A 22586-nucleotide genomic window follows, 5' to 3' on the forward strand; every position below is an offset into this window, starting at 1 on the left:
CTCTGCCTCTCTTTGCGTGTGTTGTCTTAAGGCACTTAAGGCACAATGCTTTGGTGTTTGGTGTTGTTCCTCGTCCCTCTGGTTAACGTCGCCAATAGCCAGAGAGTTACATGTTTACCATCTGGTAAACAAACACATCCTCCATAAGCCAGCCTAAGTGAATGTGTGTGTGTGTGTGTGTGTGTGTGTGTGTGTGTGTGTGTGTGTGTGTGTGTGTGTGTGTGTGTGTGTGTGTGTGTGTGTGTGTGTTTGATATAATAAAGCGTTGAATATTATTATATGTAACCTCTTAATACATATATATATATATATATATATATAGTGTTCATCGTATTATAGAGATGGGAATACGGTAAACTAGCCCATTATATATCAGGGTTAAAAAGTGGTGTTCACCATATGAGGGTCCGTTTGTGGATCACATAGACAACATATTAGGAGTTATCATGATACTATTAAATGATGTTCTATTAATTTCGTTTATTATAAGATATAGGTATTAACCGTACTTATCAATCCTAGATAGTATTGTGTGAATGAGTAGGCGTAGGCCATTGGTATCTAGGCATGCGCACTAACGGTGTGTCTATTGGTCAGGAGGTCATGACACCGGGGGTCGGTGCGCCGGGTATAGTCTACTGATGATCTCCTATCGGGGATAAATATCGACCCCCAGGGCATAATGATCATAGTTCCTGATCCTCCAAAAGTCTGAAGCGCTAGGCTAAGCTAGTAGACTCGTCATAGCGGCTGCAGAAAAAAAAAACATCGATCCGTCCTGCGCAACTATGCCTACTGACTGTAAGTATTCATGTGAGTGTAATATATTATTATTATTATTATTATTATATCATGACTACGACCATGTGTATACGCGACCCATATCTGATTGATACATAGTTTTACCGCAGTGATTTCTGACGTCGGCAATGAGAGCGTGAAAAAGCATCAGGGACCACATGCGCGTAAGATGATTTTATAGCAGCGAATAATATAAAGATCCCTCTCCACTCTCTATCATTATTATCGGCTATAATATATGCACATAGAATAACCGCTAAATCGTATGTTTCTGACGTGTAGCAGGTGCATATGATATTCGGTTGAATAATCAAAGAACAATACTCGGAGATCGGACCAATGTGGTGGCCAGTGGTAGTTATGGTGAGTTATTAGTACACACGCTATTATCATACATGTATTACATCTATTTTATTGTGCATTTAATAATGAATAATAAAAAAGACCAGCCATCCCTAACCTCTTTATACTTTTGTATTTTCTGTTTTTTATTGGTTTACGTATAGTGCCTATCGTGAATAGTGTGAAACAGTGGACCCCTGGATCAAACCGTCTATCCAAGAAAAACCTCAAAAGACCGAACCGTGCTCTGCCTCTACCCTGCTCCCCGCTGGCCATAGATCAGCCGCAAATTCCTAATAAAAAGGGGCGCAAGGACACCGCTCATAGTGTTTTAACTCTAGAGAATTTTAACTTGGTTCTCCATGCAGTGATAAACCCTCAAATCGCGCAGCCAGGGACCGTATGGTCTGAGTCCAAACACCAAGTGGTCGGGGCGGTGGATGTGCATGTGTCTGCGCCGCCTGCAGAGACCGTTACTGTACAGCCGGATGGATGCATTCAGCATGGTAGGAAATTAAAGAAAAAAGTATATATATATGCTATATAGGGGGATGAACATGCGGGGTGTGATAATGATTATGTCTATTTCTTTTTTCTATTACAAACAGTCCTTGGTGACCCTCAGTATGCACCACTACCAGAACTGACCGATGAGGATCTCGAGGGTCTTGCCGACATTCCGTTGTGGCCCTCAGCGCTGTTGGAACAGCTCGACTTCACTCCCGCTCATTGGATAGACCCTCCAGCTACTTCCGTAGGGGGTACCGCCAGGGCAGAACCTGTAAACCATCAGCCTGCAGCCCCCGCCTCTGGATCACTACCCATCATCCAGGCCTCTATCCACGATCCGCCAGGCACTGTGAGTCCCTACGCCTACGGGGCAGTGGCTACGCTCCTACCAGTCGGTGCAGCGGTTGCTGGTGAATACATTGTGGGTGGGCCATGTATCAACTGTTGTAAAAAATGTGCTGGTAAATTAACTTTGGTAACTACAGCGGCTGATGTAAATGCCTTAACCATTGGTCGTCAGTGTAAACTGGGTGCATTGTCTGTGAAACGTAATGACAGCAGATTTCAGGCTATCGAAGAGCAAACGAAGCAGTCACTCAAGACACTCGGGGCCATCAAGGCCGAGATAGTGCGTGATCGTCGTGCTAATGCATCCCAGAAAGCCGAGCTAGTGCGTTATGGTCTGGCTATAGAATCAATACAGCAGAAGAATTTGGCTGTCGAGGCAGCAGTGCGTGTTAACACTCTGGCTTTGGATAGGGGGCCTAAGATATCTAATATAGCTCGGAAAATATGGCTAATTGAAGATACGGCGCAGGATAACATCAGGGCCTACAAGGCCATGTCTGCCCGGATGACTGTTATGAATAATGCACTGGATAAGCTCACGATGAATCGTTAGTATTTGATTTGTGGTTTTGGGGTGTTCTTTTTATTTTTTGTTTGTTTGCTTTTTTCGTTTATTCTGTGGAGAGGGTATTTTTTGTTTTAAACTGAACGTAATAAAAACTTTTTTCTTTTAATATCTGACTAATTAACTTTTCTTTTTTTTTATTCTTTTTTTTATCTAATGGCATAAAAACTATAGCTGAACACTATGCATAAAGCTATTAGCCCTAGAAAAAGGAAATTCAAATCTGTAGACGTAAATCCCAAGAGACGGCGTAGATCTGATAGCGGGGATAGCATTATGGATGTAAATCTTGAAGAGATGGCTATGAGGTATGATGCAACCGGCGATACGTCTCATTTGCTGGCTGTAGGACGTGTGGGGGGTGGGGGCATGAGTGCTGAAGGTGGTTTAGACATGCGGGAAATACGTGCTGACATAGCTAGAACTAGACGTGTGTTAATTGCTGCTGATGCCTGGGGGGGTCGAATGACAGATGCGCTAGACAGGGCTGCTATGATAAATGTTTCGAACGATCCATGTGTAGATGGCGGGGAGGTGTGTGTGGAGTTAGATGTCCCCGGGGATTTAGACACACGGGATGTGTTGTATGCGGCGGCATACAACACATCCAGAGATGTAATTAACACTGTCGATGGGTGGCTGGCTAGCGCCCAAGAGAGGCTAGACATAGCCGCGCAGATAGACATAACATCGTCGATAGATGTATTGCATGTGTCGCAGCGTGACGAAGGGGATGGCGAGGGTTTTCAGGAACCCCTGGCTGCTGCAGGGGGTAGGACTGGTGACTCTATAGTGTCGAATATACAGGACGGTGGCGGTGGCGGTGGTGGTGGTGGTGGCGGTGTTGTTGATGTTGATGGTGACGATGGCGGGGCTGATGTTGATGGCTGTGGTGATGATGATGGTGGTGATGATGGTAAACCTGCGCCTATGGTGGCGGGGGATGATGATGACGAGTTGCATACTAGATTATTTCCCCACTTTAACGGTTTTGAGGTTAGACAGTCCATTGATCTGAGAAGTATATCCCTTGTAAACATACAAGAGGCCCCTGATTTGATCAGGGAGAGGCTGTCGGGGGTCATAACAAACTGCTCACAAAGTACAGCCGACGGTAGTGTCTTAAACGTTGTTTTGAGAGGGCCTTCACTGGCATCTGATGTGCAGGCTGTGCTCGTGGCAGGTGATGATTACAATGCGGACTTGTTTATGGATCATATTAGCCAAGTCATACAGAGTAACGACACAGGTCTGACGGATGACGTGTTAGAGCTGGTGGTCACAGGGGTCCATAACAAACAGGGTGGTGGGCGTTTGAAGTTAAAAACAATTCCCTATGATGACATCATAAACAAGAAGAAATTAAATCTCTACACACCTAGTAACACACATGACAATTTGTGTTTCTCACTATGCATGATACATTTTCTGCAGGAGGGGGTAACCGGAGGCAACACAGTGCCCGAAGAGACTAATTTGGAGGCGGCTCGCAAATTACATAGGGAGCTGGGGTACGGTCCAGATCACTCTGTGGGTTTCTCGGATGTTTTCAAATTTGAGAGACATCTAGATGTTAAAATCTTAATATTTCATCATAATGATGCATTCAAGAAGCTGGAGATGTTCCAGACGCATACGGGCCACCATCCTAAAACAATATGGTTGTACCTACATGATAACCATTATCATCGTATAGTGAACCGCACGGCTTTCTTTGGTACGCGACATGTGTGTGAATATTGTTGCAAGGCCCACGAGGGAATTCTATTACACAAATGCCCGGTCCATTGCAATGTGTGTCTGACAGTGTGCGATAGCCTGGCAGGTCGTACTATAAAGTGCACAGACTGTAGTCGTATATGCCGCTCGCAGGTCTGCTACGCCACACATAAGAAACATTCTGCCGTACATAAAATGATACCATGTGAAAAGATCAAATACTGCAATCAGTGTTGTAGACAGTATATCATACCGCAGAAGAAAAAGAAGAGGGGGGAGGAGGAGGAGGAGGATGCCTATAAAGGTCATGTATGCAGTGTGTCAAAGTGTCATCACTGCGGTGAACCGATACTCAGCGACACTGTGCATGAATGTTTTATCCAGCCGTACGACCGCCTTAAGAAATGCAAACGCAAGGGTCGACGCAAAGGTCGGGGGAACCGACCTTGAATATCTATCCCACTCCAATAACCTGGAGATTCAGCACGCTCTCAAGCACGGGGAGGCTGAATATGGTCCATTCTTCCTAGATGGATATGCACCGGCTATAAACACAGCCTATGAATTTGCAGGATGCTTTTATCATGGGTGTGAACGTTGCTACAATGCTGGGCACCAGAATCCTGTCGTCAAAAAGACCTATGGTGAATTATGGTTGCAGTTTCACCTCAAAGTCAAGGCCCTCAAAAGAGATCATGGTTTAAGAGTTGTGGTCATGTGGGGAGTGTGAGTTGGCACTAGACAGAAAAGAAACAGGACAGATGCTGCAGTGCAGGCATTCTTGGCTACTCTGAAGATACAACCCAGGATGATCCTCGCGACTCTCTCTATGGGGGTCGCCACCAATGCCATCCAAATGTTACCACAAAGGCCGAGCCCGGTGAGAAAAAATACGGCTACTATTGATTTTAACCTCTCTCTCTACCCCACAGTACAGCCCGCTGTGTCCATATCCTGTAAGGACACCCCCCAGATCATTTTTCAGGAATTTTGGTCCTTTGGATGGGTATATTTCGGCATCGTCAATGCACTGTGTTGCCCCCCAGAGGGCCCAGGAGTCTTTTACCATCCTGTGCTCCCTTTACAGATTGTCGTGGGAAGCTGATGTTCCCCCTCTGTGGTACATGTGCCACTGCGCTCAATCAGGACAGACGCATGTTATCCCGTCGACGATGAAGGAAAAGGGCTCGGACAAGGTACATGGTTGACTTTAGAGGTACAAAGGCCGTAGACAAGGTATGTGATAATCCCAGATGCATGAAGTAATGGCACTACCCCAAGCGGTCGAAGTCTCTGTTTTAAAGGGTATGTCAAAAACGTTTCTCAAGCGTAAACAGGAGGCTCAGGATAACCCCAGCACAGTGGATACTGAGGGAGAAACAGGCAGGCGTATGTGCCAAACTATCTGGTTAAGGAAGGCATACCAGCTGGATCACGACAACCATGAGCGTTAACAAAGCCATGCGTAATTGCAACAAGTTGATTCTCAACAGCCTGTGGGGTCGCTTTTCGCTACGCCCAGACCTACCCACTTGTGAGCTAATTGCTGAACCTGAAAGGTTCACCCAGCTCATGTTCAGCGACAGCTATCACATTAGCCACTTTTGTTTTGTTTCTGATGAGGTGGCCCTTGTACAATGGAAACACAAAGATGCCCGTCTCGAAAGGGCTCGGGATGTTAACGTGATTGTGGGGGCTGTGACTACGGCACATGCCAGGCTCATGCTCTATGACCTTCTAGACAAATTACAGGAGCGTATCCTCTATTGTGACACAGACAGCATCATTTTTGTTTCTAAGGAGGGTGATTGGGTACCCCCTTTAGGTCCTTATCTGGGCGACTTGACCGACGAGATAAATGATGGCGATCGGTATGGTACCGAGCAGGAGGATTACATTAGCGAATATGTCTCAACAGGTCCTAAAAGCTATGCTTACCACACACGTCAGCACAAGTCTGTAGTCAAATGCAAAGGGGTGACTTTAAATGCAGCAAATGCTAAAGTGGTCACCCAGCAGACACTGAAATGTCTAATAGATGATTTTGTCAACAATCGACCCCAAACCCGCGACATCACCACCACGTTAGATACCATTCAAAGGAATAAGAATAAGCTTCTGCTTAAAAACGCTACTGTGGTTAAACGACTTAGGGTGCTTCACAACAAACGCAGGGTTTTTCCCGACTACACCACGCTTCCTTACGGCTATTAACCATTTTGTTTATAGTGTCCAAATGATCCCCTGTTTTTCTTCTTCTTCTTCCACATATTTTTTTTATTTTTTTATCTATCTTTTTATATTATTCATTTTGTATTTTTGAGGTGTTATGCATATTGTGTTAAGAAAATCAATTCATACGGAAATATACCACACACTTTCCGGCAGGTTATTAACTATTTTGTTTTGGTTTATTGTTTTCAAATTGATCCATGTGTTCTTCTCCTTTTAATCTTTTTATTTGAATCATTCTGTATTTTAGGGGGTATTCATAATGTGATAAAATAAATTCAAATCACATGTTAAATGTATATGTATCATAATGTATCTGTATATACTTTTATATGCGTCATGCATTAATGATGAATGACTGTGTTAATAATCATGCATGTGTTAATAAATGTTAACTGTCACATGTTTCACGGTTCTATGGTCACAAGGCAGCCGTCCGTCAGAGGGGATGCACACAGACCACAGAGATGGCTGTTGTACACACTACGTTTGATCCTAGGCTACAGCACCCGTTCAGCATGGTAGTATCGGGACCGTCAAACAGTGGCAAAACCTACTTTGTCAAAACAGTCATTGAAAATATAGTATATATTTATTCATGCTGGCAGCCCATATATGATGATCTGCTTAAAATAAGGAACATTCACTTTATAGAAGGGATCCCCAAATCTCTATGCGATGATTGGTCTTACCAGTCCATACTAGAAATCTGCTCATTATTGACGACTTGATGAACGACGCATGCAATAATTTAGAGGTTCAGTACGTTTTTACCAAATATGTGCACCATCGTAATCTCAGTTGTATGTATCTGGTCCAGAATTTATTCATGCAGGGTAAAACCAGCCGTACAATTAGTCTAAATACCAATTACATGGTTTTGTTTAAGAACCCACGTGACAAATATCAGATTATGCTGATAGCCAAACAGATGTTTCCGTGCAAGACAAAATATTTTGTAGAAGCCTTTAACGATGCTACCGTCATGCCTTATGGCTATCTGCTTGTAGACTTTAAAGCCATGACCCCAGACAACATGAGACTTAGAACAGATATATTGTCGGACCGGCATGTTGTATACACTCAGAGAGCCAAAGTGATTAGCCCAAAAGACCATGTCCTCACGTATAAGCAGAAATCGTGAGCGTCTTAAGCAGCTATATAAAGCACCTCCAGCACAGCGTAAAGTTATCCTCAGGACAGCCAACACCGACTTTATCAACTCACTGTGTGAAATAGCCTTGAACATTTTACAAGGCAAAATACCACTAACCCCCCGTCAGCATACGAAATTGCGTAGACGAAAGAAGGACCTCAGAATACTCGCCAATAAAAATGTACTAATATCTAGAAAGAAAAGACTAATCAATCAGACTGGTGGATTTCTTCTACCCCTGCTGACTGTGGCCATACCGTTGTTTACAAGTCTGTTCTCAAGAGGAGGGTGATTATAATGGATCATACGCACAAGATGTATCTAGTTCCTCAACATCAGCTCGATGCCTTAAAGCATACCTAACCCAGGGATTCTGTTAGACAGACTGCTGAAAATGAGCTGGATAAGGCCATTGCGATGGTGTTGAACACTCCCGATACAGACCTTTATGAAAAAGCTGCCAGGTACGGAGCGGTCCTGCAGCGTTATCTATCCATGGTGAAACAAGGACAGCGTGAGCATGGAGAATTAACTCTGTCACTTGCCGATGGGGGCCCAGTTCATACACCTGTGGCGGCACAGCATGGTGTTGATGACGATGATGGCAACGGCGATCATATTTATAAGGATATAATGAAACATATACCCGTCAGAAGCAAGAGCAATACCAGACATATCCTGGACTCTTTAAAGAAATCTAAAAATGTCTCATGGACGGACAAGGGGGAGCTCGTTTTACAAGGCGAAACTATTAAGGGGTCCCATATGTTTGATCTGTTAAAGAATGTTACCGCCCCTTACCATGTTGTCGAATCTGTCAGACCACAGGGATGGAATGTATTTCTGAAATTTTTAGCCAGTAATAATATACCGCTATCGGCTATCCCTAATAAACAGCTCCGACAAACTGTAGACATGTATAAGTATACGCCCTCAACTAAGGGTGACTATGCGACGGCAGCTATGCCTGTCTCATCTGGTAAAAGGAGGAAACGTAATCAGACGTTGCCATCTATTACCTCCCCTGGAATGCCTATGGCCGAGTGGATACCATTTTAAATTGGTATGACTGAAAATGTATTCAAATCATTGTTTTATTTTTTTATTATCATACCAAAACAACACATGTTACATGTTACATCCGCATATACATGACTGCACACATGACATATCATGTTCATTACAGACACTAGGTTGTACACGGCCAACAAAGTCATAAACCTTTTCATCATTACGGGGTAGTTTATCTCCGTGCATTTTCAACAACTTTTGATAGGATACACCTTTTTGCATATTAAACAAGAAAAAAACACAATGGTGCCCACATGCGGTATTTGATGGATCTTGGACCTGTTGTGTAGAATGAACTACATCTATACAGTTCTGATCGAGAAAACGCTGTATGGTCTCAGGAAACTCAGAGTATGAGGGAGGGTTGCCTTAGGAGTCGAAAAAGTATCCCTGGCTCTCAGCCGTAATATATATAGCTAGCCAATGGGCACCGGCCATGTGTGAAGGTTCGGTGTTGATAACCAGCATTGCAGGCCTCTGACGAATTTCCCGGGGTAGATGATTACACGGTAACGCACCAGGAAAATAAGCCTTGTGTGCCATTTTCTGACACACTGCTGTCAGCTCTATAGTATTCATATCGCAATGTCTTTTCAGTAATAGTCCAACAACACCTGCCGTCTATTTGATATCTCTATAACAGAATCATAAACTGCATAACATATCAAATTGACCGTTGTAGCCAGTGCTGCTCTGAATCGTGCTTCTAGCCTCACATTCCCTGTTCGGACTAGCGATACATGTTGTCCACAACCCTCGTCCGCCTCAAGGTTGAAACAAAATAATGCATACCCGTCTCCGAATTCCTTATGATTAGTAGCTATTTCTCTATCTTTGAGCTGACGACCTGTAGCCTGAATGAGTTGAAAATATTCTCGGGTATAGAAGCCATTTCTAAAGTCAGGCTGAAAGGGTTTAGCAGGATAGGCCTGACCCTCGCAGTATAGGGATAAAAACTCAATGCCGAAATGCTGGAAACTGAAAGGATTCCTAGCATAACTCCCTGTGAATGCTTCGTTATTCACAAAACCTATAATAACCATCTTGGGTATTTGTCCTAGAAATAGATTATCCTGGGTGCATATTCTGCTGCCAGCAGCGATGGATACAATCTTTAGACACACTCTATCAACGGGGTATTTGACGTTGGCTTGGTTTAACGCACGGGCATGGGCCAGCTTGATGCCTGGTGCTATAGATACCTTTTTAATGAAAACATTTGCAGACACTATAGATACACGGTATTCCACAGCACCATCGGACATCAGACAGACATCATTTTTTTGTTAATGAATCTCATGCGTAGATCAACTCCGTTAATCAACAGTTTCTCCTGAAAAAACATATCGACGTGTATAGGGGATATCAGTTCAACGATATGACTTCGACCCGTATATTCGCTCCTAGTCGTTAAGCCTAGATTGAGGCCTCCAGGAAGAATATCGTCCATATGACCGTGGGTGTCTTTCTGGAATAGACCACAGCCAAATTGGGTGTCTAATGTCCCGTTTCCATAGTTTAGCAAGCATTCTATAATGCCTCTGTACGGATAGGTGTTTGACGACTGGGTGATAAGCCTATCACCCAGAGTAATATCTACTTTGGAGAATAACGTGCATCCTGGATAGTTAATCAGTCCCACGGGTGCCGCCGGAGCCAAGTCTGTTCCATCAGGATTAGTAATCTTGATCCTCAGGTGTAAATACGTATTGTTTAGATCTATATAGTCTTCGCTACTGGCCGATACAAACCGATAGCGGGGGTATTTCAATATATGTACTTTTTTCTATCGAAGTCTGCGTCATCGGCAGGGAGAAGAGATCCAGTTCGCTCTTAATGCATTCGTCTGACATGTTATGTAGCAACGCCATTGTTATTCAGCCCCCCTGCTATACTAGATGAATATATCGTTAGCCGCCCCTCTTAAACGACGGGTTGACACCTTCCTGATCCTTTTAGGTTTGGCTCTATTTTTGATAGATGCCAATCTTTTATTCTGTTTACGACGTCGTGCCGGTGCACGGGTACGCCCACAACCTATAGGAGGATACTTTGTTGCTCTTCTGGCATATACCCTCATGCCTGACCCCTGCTGTTTGGGCGTAGATGCAGCATGGGCTATGTTGGTCATAACGTCGCCTATAATATGTTTAGCAGCAGTCTTCAGATGAGGCTTTGCTATGCTAACCCCTCGCCTAAATAACGGAATAGCCATTCTTAAGAGGCTACGGAACATCCCTCCGGCTCCATATTGTGTGCTGCTACCCTCATAGCCAGGTAGCCCACTCCCTGCTTGGGTTAAATAATACTGAACATATTTGTTCTCGTCGTAAGGCGGTCTATACCCCCTCATCCCTATAGATGGTGCTATGAATTCTACTGTTTTACAGGTCTAAAATGCAGCTTGAGTATCACTTTACCATATGTGAATTTTATATTTGTATTCTGGTCAGACTTTAGATCGATTTCAATATCTCCAAGAGGGTCTCGGGCTACGTGTACGTAATGCGGCTTGTCGAACATGTGAATGCAGTGTCTCCTGCTGGTGTCGGTTATATTAATACTCCTTAGCAGGGGGACATAACTATCTCCGACCAACTGATGGTCGACAATGTCGCTATATATGAACATGTTGTAACACCCCCCGTGAATATCGGTGGGATGGGGGGCGTATGCTGCATACGATTTATGGGCTGGTAGCTTGACCCCTGCATCGAAACCCAGCATAGCAGCCAGTTTTCCTCTAAAGACGATAGCTAGGTGATCGTCTCCTTCTACATAAATGCGGTTTCTAATAACTTCATGATGTAGTATAACTCTACTGCCAGGATCATATTTGGCCCAAGTCTTGTTGATTTGTAGTAATAACGATCCAATACTATCATAAAGCCCACCAACTAGTAGACTTGATGTCCTATGACCCGTTTTACCATCAAAAACGGTCATCGTAGCTTCCTCGGTAGGAAAACTATGCCAGCTGCATGGGTACTGAGCTTCAATTAGGCCTACTTCATAGGGCTGCTTGGTGTGTATAGACTTTGCTAATTTAGTTCTAAAATTCCATATCTTATTTTGTGGGTAGATCCCTGCCGATGCATTACTCGCCAGAGTCACATAGAAACCCCCAGACACCTCCTTATCCATAGTACACTCTGGATATACTGGGTTGTATGTCTCTTACGCGTCGACTAGTGTCTTTTCAGCTACCCATGAATTGAAGGCATCCGGCCAACCCAGTCATTTGACATATAATAGATTCTTAGACCCCGCCCTTTTTCTATCTATAATCTTTTCTATTTTATACACTTTGTTTTTAGACACTATGACTTTTTGTAGCTCTTTCTCATAAAATGTTCCATGGACAGGGGTGCCTGCATAGTCTTCAGCTTATAGACTGGAGGACACCTTGCTATGCGTTCTGATATTACAAAATATTCATCTGTAAATGCCTGCTCATATCCTTTTCGAAATGTAGCTCTGGCTTTTGAAATTCGAACCGTGTCACCAACATCATATCTAAACACCACCATCGGCTCTTGAGTGGTTTTGTATAGCGTATTAAACACAGTTTTCTCATTATTTTTATCAACACTGACCGGGGTCATTTTTATGGTATGAATGGTTATAAGCATGGACCATATCCTGTAGTTTATCCACATATCGTTTGGAGTTGGCAGCTGTTAAATATCTCCACATGCGGGTTTTCAGAGTCCTGTTGAAGCGCTCCACTATGCTGGCCTTGGTCTCGTTAGATGTAGAGAAAAGTTTGACATTGTACCGCTCCATCAAACGCTGAAAGATCTTGTTATAAAATTCTTTGCCAGCGTCAGTCTGCAATTTATCGGGGGTACGCCCTTCACTGAGAATATCATCAAAAGCTTTAGCGACGTCGATAGCCCTCTTGGACGGTAATGGACGAACCCATGCATGTTTTGAGAATACATCGATGCACGTCAACAGAAAATGCACACCATCATTTTCGGGTGCGTACTCTGACATATCCACTAAATCAGCCTGGAACTGTCTATCTACCCCACTAACCAATACTCTATTTCTGCGGAAATGTATCGGTGCAGGTACATGCAGAGTGTAGGGATCCTGCTTCAGCAGCCATTTCTTGATATATTTTAGAGGAGGTACTGCACCCTCACTATGTGCGAGGGCTGTTCGTAGCTTATTGATACCTCCGTAACCCCCTGGTCCAGCGGGGTCATAATAAGTCTTATGCATCAGTTTATCCATTTCGTATGACTGCAACAAAAAACAAATACTGAAACACTGATCAGAGTCATCCATCCTTTTATTTAAAATGTCTGGCCACGCGATACAATGCGCAGATATAGTTTACAGGCAGTTTTATTTTTCTGCACCATTTTACAAGACATCATGCGAGCAGTTCTAATACCCTCTGCGTTTGAGGGATTATTCAACTTCAAGACATCCGATACAAAAGCACATATACACATGACATGTCCGACGGTAAAACCGTCCCCATCGGGGAAATGGGTAAATATTTCGGTGCCATGCCGTAATTCCGACGCCTCATTGTTCCGACGTCTCAATGTTCCGAAATATTTCCCATTAGATCGACATTCCACTCTTCCGACGGTTCAATGTTCCAAAAACGAAACCCATTGGTCCGAAGGTCCGTTAGTCCGACTTTTCGAAAAGGAGGCGCATTAGGCCGACGGTTCAATATGCCAAATAGGAAAAATAGTTTTATACCTCGCTCGCTCCTCCTCTCTCTCACTCTCACTCTCTCTCTGTCTCTGTCTCCAAAATACAACCTAGGCCTACATATCAAGTTCACGATGAATTTTGGAGGGCAAAAAGACAACGCTTCACTTCATTTCGACACGGTGTTGCAGCACCATGGACAGAGAGCGGAGGTCTAATAATTCTCAACACACACACACACACACACACACACACACACACACACACACACACACACACACACACACACACACAGTGAGAGTGAGAGAGAGAGAAGGAGCGAGCGAGGTATAAAACTCTTTTTCCTATTCGGCATATTGAACCGTCGGCCTAATGCGCCTCCTTTTTGAAAAGTCGGACTAACGGACCTTCGGACCAATGGGTTTCGTTTTCGGAACATTGAATCGTCGGAATAGTGGCATGTCGATCTAATGAGAAATATTTCGGAACATTGAGACGTCGGAACAATGAGGCGTCGGAATTACGGGCAGGCCCCAATATTTCAGCTAACATTTGATCCGTAGGTTTATCATACAAGAATTTCATGACCAAATCATTCCAATCCTTATACATACATTTGATATAAGCATTATGATGGACATACGTATCATTTTCTATGGCAGCATACATCAAAACGGATAGTCTATCTGATACATACTTGCTATCCACATCATATGCATAAGAAAACAACACCCCCATTATAAACGACACTTGACACCAGGCCTTGTATTACCGAATGACAATGTATTCCGCCACATTTGTGTGGCTTCATATATCAAAAGCAGCTGGTCATCGGGCACACCTTCGCTGGTTATTAAATCCAGTTTTTCGGTATCATAGGTGGTGCCCAATAAATCACATAGAAAAGAATCGACCACACCATAGATTTTTCCTGGGGACACAGTCAACCCTATAGTCTTCTTTAAAACAGTTTCTAAAAGTAGCAGGAATGGGGGTCTATCCAATATATCACATATGGTATCGTAATGGGATTCATAGTGATGATGTGTCGATCCTTGCATGCAGTAATGGCGTCGTTGGCTTGGGCAATCACTTTGGCACCCCCAGCAGTCCGCTTGCCTTTGATGTGTGATGATGGCTGTCACGCAGATACCAGTGGTAAATCGCAGAACACCCAGCGCCGCAGGGTTTAAACGGATCTGTATTGATACAGGCCATCCGTCATCTCTCATAGCAGTGTCCACCTCCAGCTCACTGTCCTCTCCGATGTGTAGGAAGGACAGATTCAATCCGGCCAGATAGACATTATACTCCTGAAGCCAGTGGTGTACGGGTTGTACGGCCTTTAAATCACCAGCCTCCATAGCCACGCCCCCACTTTGTAAATGTTCATCATTGTCCTGTGCTGCATAGCGTATCAGAATATACCATTAGAATATGAACAAAAAACAAAACACACAACGCGCATATTATACACAACCTATCAAAAACACAATTAGTAATACTAGCATGTAGCCCACTTTCTTATACCTCTAAGACATTTTCTAATGCTAACATAGCCCTAAACATACTCAAACACACCATATACACCCTCATCATCACCAGTCGGCTCAAACAGGCGCATTCTGTATTCATCAGATGTGCGCCCTGGCTCTTCATTCGTCTTAACCAATGAATCAATCTCTGCAAAAATTCCACGTAGTGATGACAAATCAGCCCACTGTATGAAAAAGACATTATCAAAATAATCAGCAGCTTTTAAACCACTGTTGCGTAGAGGAGAGCTACCGATGCAATGCATATCATAGCACTGTGGTAGCTCGTCTGTATCAACACTGCGTCTGAAAAAAATGAACTCCTGGGGTCTCTTCGTATGATGGTTTGCATCCATGCGATGAAGCCTCGATTCATGCTGAAAAGTCCATTGGAATACATGGGTTCCTACATGCCAAGTGCCCCTGACACCGTCTAGCATGGGGCATAAAATCTCAAAGAAAAAATTCCACTCATGAACGTTCAACCGCCACTCTGTAGCACAATCTTTAACTTTCAAAATGATCCATCCATCGACCCGTGATATTACGTACTCCAAGCCGTATTCGCCAACGTGTGTGAATGAATCCCCAGCAGTCCGGTCTCTCAAGCCTGGAACAGGCCTCGTCTTTTTGAGCGGAGCATTTAGCAGTGCCTCATCACCACACCTATTGACATAGTTAGACACAGGGGTACTAAAGCCAGACATACCCTCAGACAACTGGCTTTCACCGTCCACAATGCTCGATGCAGAGTAGTCCTTGGCGGGGGAAGACAGGGGCGACAGGGTGCGAGGGTCCCTATACATCCAGTTAGCGCTGTTTGATCCTTGGGTATCTTCTGATGAGCAGTCCATGTTTGAACGAAAAGAACACTGACGACAATCTGTTGAATGCTATGACCCTACAGCAGGCGTCTCACCCCTTTTTAAACTATTTGAGGTACACACCCACAATACAAGCTCACAAGCCCCCTAAGTGCACACACAATGCCCTTACAGATCCCAGCACCCTGCGACCCCTACAGGCGCAACGCAGACATTATACATGACATAACAACACCAACCGGAAGTGCCGTCATTAACACACCACCACCCCCCCTCCCCCAACCGGAAGTTGCTATTTTCATAAACATACCCAGAGGGTGTCTAGTATTAACTACTATTATGTCACCCATTTGAGCAATATTAGGAGAATTAGATATTCACTATTTAACGGTTTGTTCTTCACTTAACAGGTCCTTCATTCACAGGCTCTTAACACTAAGCCCACATGGCCATGGGTAGTTGTGCAGGAGGAAGGGACTGTTGTCATGGCACACTGCACTTGTATGGCAGGACTGGGAGAGGTGTGCTCCAACGCAGCAGCACTAATGTTCTCACTCCTGGCTGCTGTTGAGCGCAGAGAGGGACAGGCATGCACAGACAATGCATGTGCATGGGAAGACCCAGGCAAGAAACGTGTGAAGTATGATGAGCTATCAAACATATTTCAAAAGGAGAAGGCTAAAAAAACAGACGACCACCATCAAATGAAACCATCCGCTGATGAGCTCAAGCAGTTTTTTGAACAGCTCCACAGCAGTGAAAACCAGGAGGCCATCCCTAAGAAAAGTGCAATTTTGTCAGTTGTTGAAGGCCATTCCATCAGATACATTCCCAACACTGTACAGTTGGATTTGCCACCACCTCTCCCTACTCTGTACTCAAGCGACTGTCTTGAAATGGATTTGCCCTCACTGCTGGAGGAGGCTGATGGGCGTTTTGAGGAGCTTCATCTCACTCCGGAGCAGGTAAGATATTGAAAATAACACAAAAGCTCCACTTTTGCCTCATCACACTAACGTAATGATTACAATAATTAACATTAAAACCCTTTTGATGATTCGATTATTTTTGAAGTGTTTGGTAGTTGAGGAGAAGACAAGAGAGCAGAGAAAGTCCAGGGTGTGGTTTGATCAGAGAGCAGGAAGAGTTACTGCATCAGTATTTCTTGAGGCAGCCAGGACAAAGAACTCTTCATCTCTGATAAAGAGAATTTGCTATCCCCAGTCTTCACACTTTTCAACAGAAGCAACCAGGTATTCATTTTAGAAAGCAAGAAATGAATCAATCAGGCTTTTTTCTCGGAATTCCATCATGGTTATACTCCAGGAATGATGTTTTATATAACAGTGTATTGGACAATGTAGACTAGTTGGTTTATCATAGTTGGTTTATCATCAAGTTCAAAATATCCTTACTGTCTTTCATGTTTTCACAGATGGGGTCTGCAAAATGAGGAAACTGCCAGGGAGTCATACCTGAAGACCATGCGAAATCTCCATTTGAACTTCAGCATTACAAAATTAGGGCTCATTATCAACCCGGGCCTACCATGGGTAGGAGCATCGCCAGATGGTGTGGTGACCTGTGATTGTCATGGGACTGGTGTGCTTGAAATAAAATGCCCTTTCAATGCAAATGGCCGCGCTTTCAGGGATTGTGTCAGCGACCCACGTTTCTGCCTTACCATGACTGCAGAAGGTATGGCCCTCAAACCAGATCATAGCTACATGTACCAACTGCAGACCCAAATGTGTGTAGCTGGGGTAATGTATGGAGATTTTATTGTGTGGACACCACAAGTCAATGTTTTTTTGATGAGGCCTACTTGAGGGTGGAAGAATTCATTAAAACAGGGGTACTGCCTGAGCTGTTGGGTAAATGGTTTACTGTGCCACGCCTCTCACGTGCTAATTTTGAGACAGCACCTGAGGGATGTTACTGTGGAAACCCTATTGATGAAGCAGACATTCTTTCTTGCACATCTGGGCAATGCAAACGAAAGAAGTTCCACAAGTCATGTCTGAAGCTGAGCAGGGTGCCAAAGAGTTGGAAATGTGTAGAATGTAAAAAACAAACAAAAAAGAAATGAGTTTGGTATCCAGAAACATTTTTTTTGTTTTGATTTATTTGAATTATTATTTTTTTGGTATTTTTTTGAATTATTATAGTGTTTGTAGCAATGTGGCAAATAAATGCGATCCATACATAAATGAACAATACAATTCAACAATACAATTCCATACATAAATGAACAATAAAAATATATTTTTTAATAACTATGTAGTTATTAAGTTTAGTTATAATAGTTATGTTATATTTATTTATTTATTTACATATATTTATTTATATTTAAAAATAAGATTACAGAACGATACAATTCAACAATACAATTCCATACATAAATGAACAATAAAAATATATTTTTTAATAACTATGTAGTTATTAAGTTTAGTTATCATAGTTATGAGTTATATTTATTTATTTATTTATTTACATATATTTATTTATTTATATTAATCCTCTATACAGTTTATCTTATTTTATTTTACTTGAATCCTGTTTTACTTCTATTATTATCTCTACTTTCTATATTAGCTAAGAGTTTATTGTTTACTGTTTACTGTTTTTTGTTTACTTTTTATAGTTAGTTAGTTAAGAGTTTATTGTTTATCTTATATTATTATTATTATTATAATTATTGTTTACTGTTCACTTTTTATAGTTATCTAAGAGTGTATTGTTTATCTTATATTGTATATAATTTAATATTGTGTTGTGTTTCTTCTGTAAACTACTGGACAATCAATTTCCTTGAGGGAGTCATCCCAAAAGGATCAATAAAGCCTAATCTAATCTAATCTAATCTAGTATTTGGTCTATGTAGTTCCGAGTCAGAGTAAACAATTGTACCACGTCTCTACTCTGTAGGGATGACTGATGGGCAAATATTACACAGAGCACAGCAAACTGTCACAATTTTGTCGATGGAGGAAGGCTGTCCATGCGAAGCGGCTTGGCAGAGTGTCAGAGGGATGGTGGTCTGAAGAATCGTGTACTTATTCCTCACCAGGCCAATGACTCTCTCCACATGGATCCTGACAGCTGCCAGTCCCCTTGTTGCCTCTAGCTCCAGTGGATGCAGCTGTGTCTTGCCTTTGGTAAATGCCGGTATTTTCAGCTGAGCACAATACAGACCCATTGTATCTTTAACATTAAAACCTCTATCAGCTAGAATGACATCTCCTGGTGACAAATTATCAAGATATCCACAATTTTCTGTTATGTGCTTGTCGCTTGTGCGACCCCCCCAACCTTTTGACACATAGGATATAACACCTTGTGGTGTAATTGAGATCAGAAATTTTGCGGTGTTGTGGTGCTTATATTGTGAGTATGTCTGTGCACGGCATCTCAGGTCCTTTGGCTTTTCTATAAATATTTCAAAACAATCAATTATGGAGGTGCAGTTTTTAAAGTTATTGCGAAAACACATTGGGAGACTAATTTGAATTTGTTCTTTAGGTGGCCATACGATAAATTCTGATAATCTGAAAAACAATACATCTAATGTGCTGTTAAACACTCTGACAGCAGTTGACTTAGAAAATCCAAAAAAAATAGCTAAAAAGTGAAGCGGCACATTAAGCCTCAGTCTCATTAATGTTAGGATCAAACATTGGAATGGGGTGATTGATTGTCCAACTTTTATAAACTTCTGGACAAAGTTAAACAAAACTATTAATTTGGCGAAGGTTGGAAGACCTGTTAGATCCTGCACCATGGTGTCATTGTCCCTGAATGCCTCCTCATTCAAGGACCGCTCCTCTACCCTAGCCCTTAACTCACTGACCTCAGCTCGGAGCCGCGCACACTCACTTTCTAATGCAAATGTTGTAGCCTGGCAGGATGGATTCACACATGGTTCTACAATGCCAGGGCCTGTGTCTCTTGAATAACTGTGGTCAGTGTTGTGGTCAGTAGTGACTTCATGCTCCTCCATGTCAGTAACATCGGAGGTTGAAGGGTCAGCAAGACATCTGCTGGTCTCGCGGATCTTGCGCTTCCTCTGCTGAGTCTTCAGAAACTTTTGGAAGACGTAATTTTGCTTTTCCCTCTCCCTCACAGAGGTATGTGCAAACAGGCTGGGCACAAAAGCAGGGCTCAAGGGGTTGTCCTGTTTTGCTCCTACAAAGGCAGAGCTTAGTAAAACAAAGATTATATGCGGAACACATCACCTCAGTAAATACATCTCTCGCAGACTATACAAATGTAGGTTCTAATATGGGAAAAGGGGCAATAATCTGTTCCTTTAGACTGATATGGAATAGTACTAAGCAAATTGCAGCTGTAAATCTAATCATGAAGTTACTGCATGGGCTAAACATAGGGACTGACAATGATTTGATCCTACTTCAGGAAATGTGTTTTTGTGAAATAACAGAGTGCTATGCATTCGTTGCATTGCATGTCTTGTCATATTTGTTGTCTTGTCTATGTTGCTGCTATGACAATGTCATTTACCTCTGGAATGAATCAAGGAATTAGCTATCTATCTAATACAACACAAACGCATTAGTGCTACAGAGGCTGAAAGACATGTTTACAAAACACGTGAAACTCAGGAACTTCTTACAAAATCAAGTTTTGTAAGTGTTCTCCTGGTTCTCCAGACATATTATAGCTCTTGTTAGTCCTCGCTGCTACTAAGTAGCGAAATCTTACCTGACACAAAGTGCTCCGAACACAGCAAGCTGTGAGATGTGGGCGCCCAATGATCTTGTCTTATTGCGGCTAACCACTTATCTCTTCTTGATTTTTCGGTTGGTAACGAATAAAAAATCAAGCCGGGGTTCCTTGTACGGCTCTTGTTACAGCCCACTGCACAACAAATTGCCGGTCGGTGGATTGTGGTCGCAGGTGTTGCTGTTGGTGTTGACTGAGTTACCACTGAAATCAGTTGGTCAGTGGGTGGGATCGGTCGTCAAGATGGCGGCGCAAAGCTACAGTGACGTCACGTGAACCTTATGAATTCTCTTGTTTTTGGCTATGTGAATGAACGTCCGCGTCGATGCCTCGATCGCAAGTCCAGTGTCGCGAGCGGACGTTGCCATGACATCTAGAAATCATACCGTATTTAATGGGTTGTAGTGAGTGTAACATAATTCACCTACAGTATTTTGTTATGTGTTGTTCTTTCAATTGTGTTAGGCATGTCGTTTACTATCTTGGTGGTTCAGGGATCGCTGTCCCTTTTAAGGATTACGAGCGTCTCATGACGTCAGAGCCCATGCGGGATTTGTTTACCTTCAGCACGTTTTGATTTCCTGTTTCTCTCTTACTAAATAAACGAGTCACACAACTGTGTGCTCAACGTGCGAAATTGTATCTGTCACTTATGGCAATTTCCACAGGGTTATCATTAATATTGATGTGTAGGGGTTGTTTATAACTCGTGAATAATATTGTTTAGACCACGGTCTGGGGGAATAGGGCTTGGGTGTCATGACGTAATTACTTTGCGTGGCCGCCATGTTGATGGCCTCCTTTACCGCTACCTGCCGCTACTCAGACTACTGCCTATGACTACTGCGCACTGTACTCCCTCTCAGCCGTGTTTTAATTTGATTAATTAGGGGTCCAAGCCAACAGGTTGGATCCCTATTGTTTTTGTAAGGATTTTTATCATTATACTTCCCGCGCTAAAAGTGGTACCACAGCCCAAACCGTAAATGGTGCACACGCGCCAATTGCATGACTAGATCCAGAATCGGCACCGCTACTCAGATAACCTCCCACAGTCAAAAACTTGTACCCACATATTCACTGGAGTCTGCTGCATCTTTTGGCCTAGGCCACGCCCATTTGCGTCTATAATATTTTTTTCGCAAAATCGCGAAAACCGCAAAACTGCATTTTCGCTACTCCTCCCACATTTCTTGACCAATCGACACCAAACTTTGCACACGACATCTTGAGACGCACACGCAAAGAATGCGTGCGAAACACTTTTTTGATCCGACCCTCGACGACGAAACGGTAGCGTTTTGAATATTGGTTTATTAGCTAAATTAGACGTGGAATATCAAAAATCCAAAGAAATCCAAAATTAGACATCGGATCGAGTCCAAATTTTACACACATGTTGGTGCTAACCTTAATGTCGTTCGATAAAAAAATCGGAAAATTTCGCCATTAGGAGGCGCAATAAACGAGGAAATTGTATATCTTCTACAGAATTTCGCCGCGAAAACGCTACACTGACTTCTCGCTACTCCTACCACAGTCAAATCCTTTGTATCCACAGGTTCAGGGTAGCGTTTTTAACACATGCTTCGCGTTGTGCCGGCGAAATGCACATTTCTTGTCGCGTTGTGCCGGCGAAATGCACATCGCTTGGACCCCTGCATAACTGCTTGCAGTTCTAGTTTCACCTTATTACTTGATTTCAACCATGGTAAACCGTTGCTGTACTGTGGGCTGTAACAGCGCAACACATGATCGCCATGGGAAAAAGATAGAAAATGGGTTAACTTTCCACCGCTTTCCTGCCTGGAGGCGCAACCACGGAGACCAAGTGTCGGAGATAACGAAGAGTCGTCGGTTCGCTTGGATCGCGCTGTAAGACGACCGAACATAACTTTCCACAGTATCCCGATGTCGATGAGAGTGTGTTCCCTGCATTTTCATTCTGGTAAGTTAAAGATGCACGATTTTATTTTTATAGCCTAGATCTACGTTGTTTCTTTCCTTCAACTGCGACACCACATACATGAATGCGCGCCCACACAAACATAACATAACATCAG

At 43.0% G+C, this 22586-nt stretch overlaps 1 protein-coding gene across 2 annotated transcripts; it reads left to right on the top strand.

Annotated features, from left to right (window-relative positions):
• Nucleotides 1-287: 287 nt before the first annotated feature.
• Nucleotides 288-4996, top strand: LOC115555011 (uncharacterized). 2 transcript variants are annotated; one of them, XM_030371695.1, is made up of 4 exons: nt 288-965; nt 1084-1164; nt 1308-1649; nt 1752-4996. In XM_030371695.1, the coding sequence occupies exon 4, from the start codon at nt 2750-2752 to the stop codon at nt 4733-4735; it is 1986 nt and encodes a 661-aa protein (XP_030227555.1). In that variant the 5' UTR covers nt 288-965; nt 1084-1164; nt 1308-1649; nt 1752-2749; the 3' UTR covers nt 4736-4996. The 2 variants fall into 2 exon arrangements, with proteins under 2 accessions (XP_030227555.1, XP_030227554.1); XM_030371694.1 differs by lacking the exon at nt 288-965 and having other exon boundaries at nt 978-1164.
• The last annotated feature ends 17590 nt before the right edge of the window (nt 4997-22586 follow it).

Source organism: Gadus morhua, chromosome 12 (genome assembly GCF_902167405.1).
Source record: "Gadus morhua chromosome 12, gadMor3.0, whole genome shotgun sequence".
Classification (NCBI taxonomy): Eukaryota; Metazoa; Chordata; class Actinopteri; order Gadiformes; family Gadidae; genus Gadus; species Gadus morhua.

Excerpts from the sequence above, each read along its gene's own strand:
- LOC115555011 (XM_030371695.1), top strand. The coding sequence starts at position 2,750 with ATGCATAAAGCTATTAGCCCTAGAAAAAGGAAATTCAAATCTGTAGAC.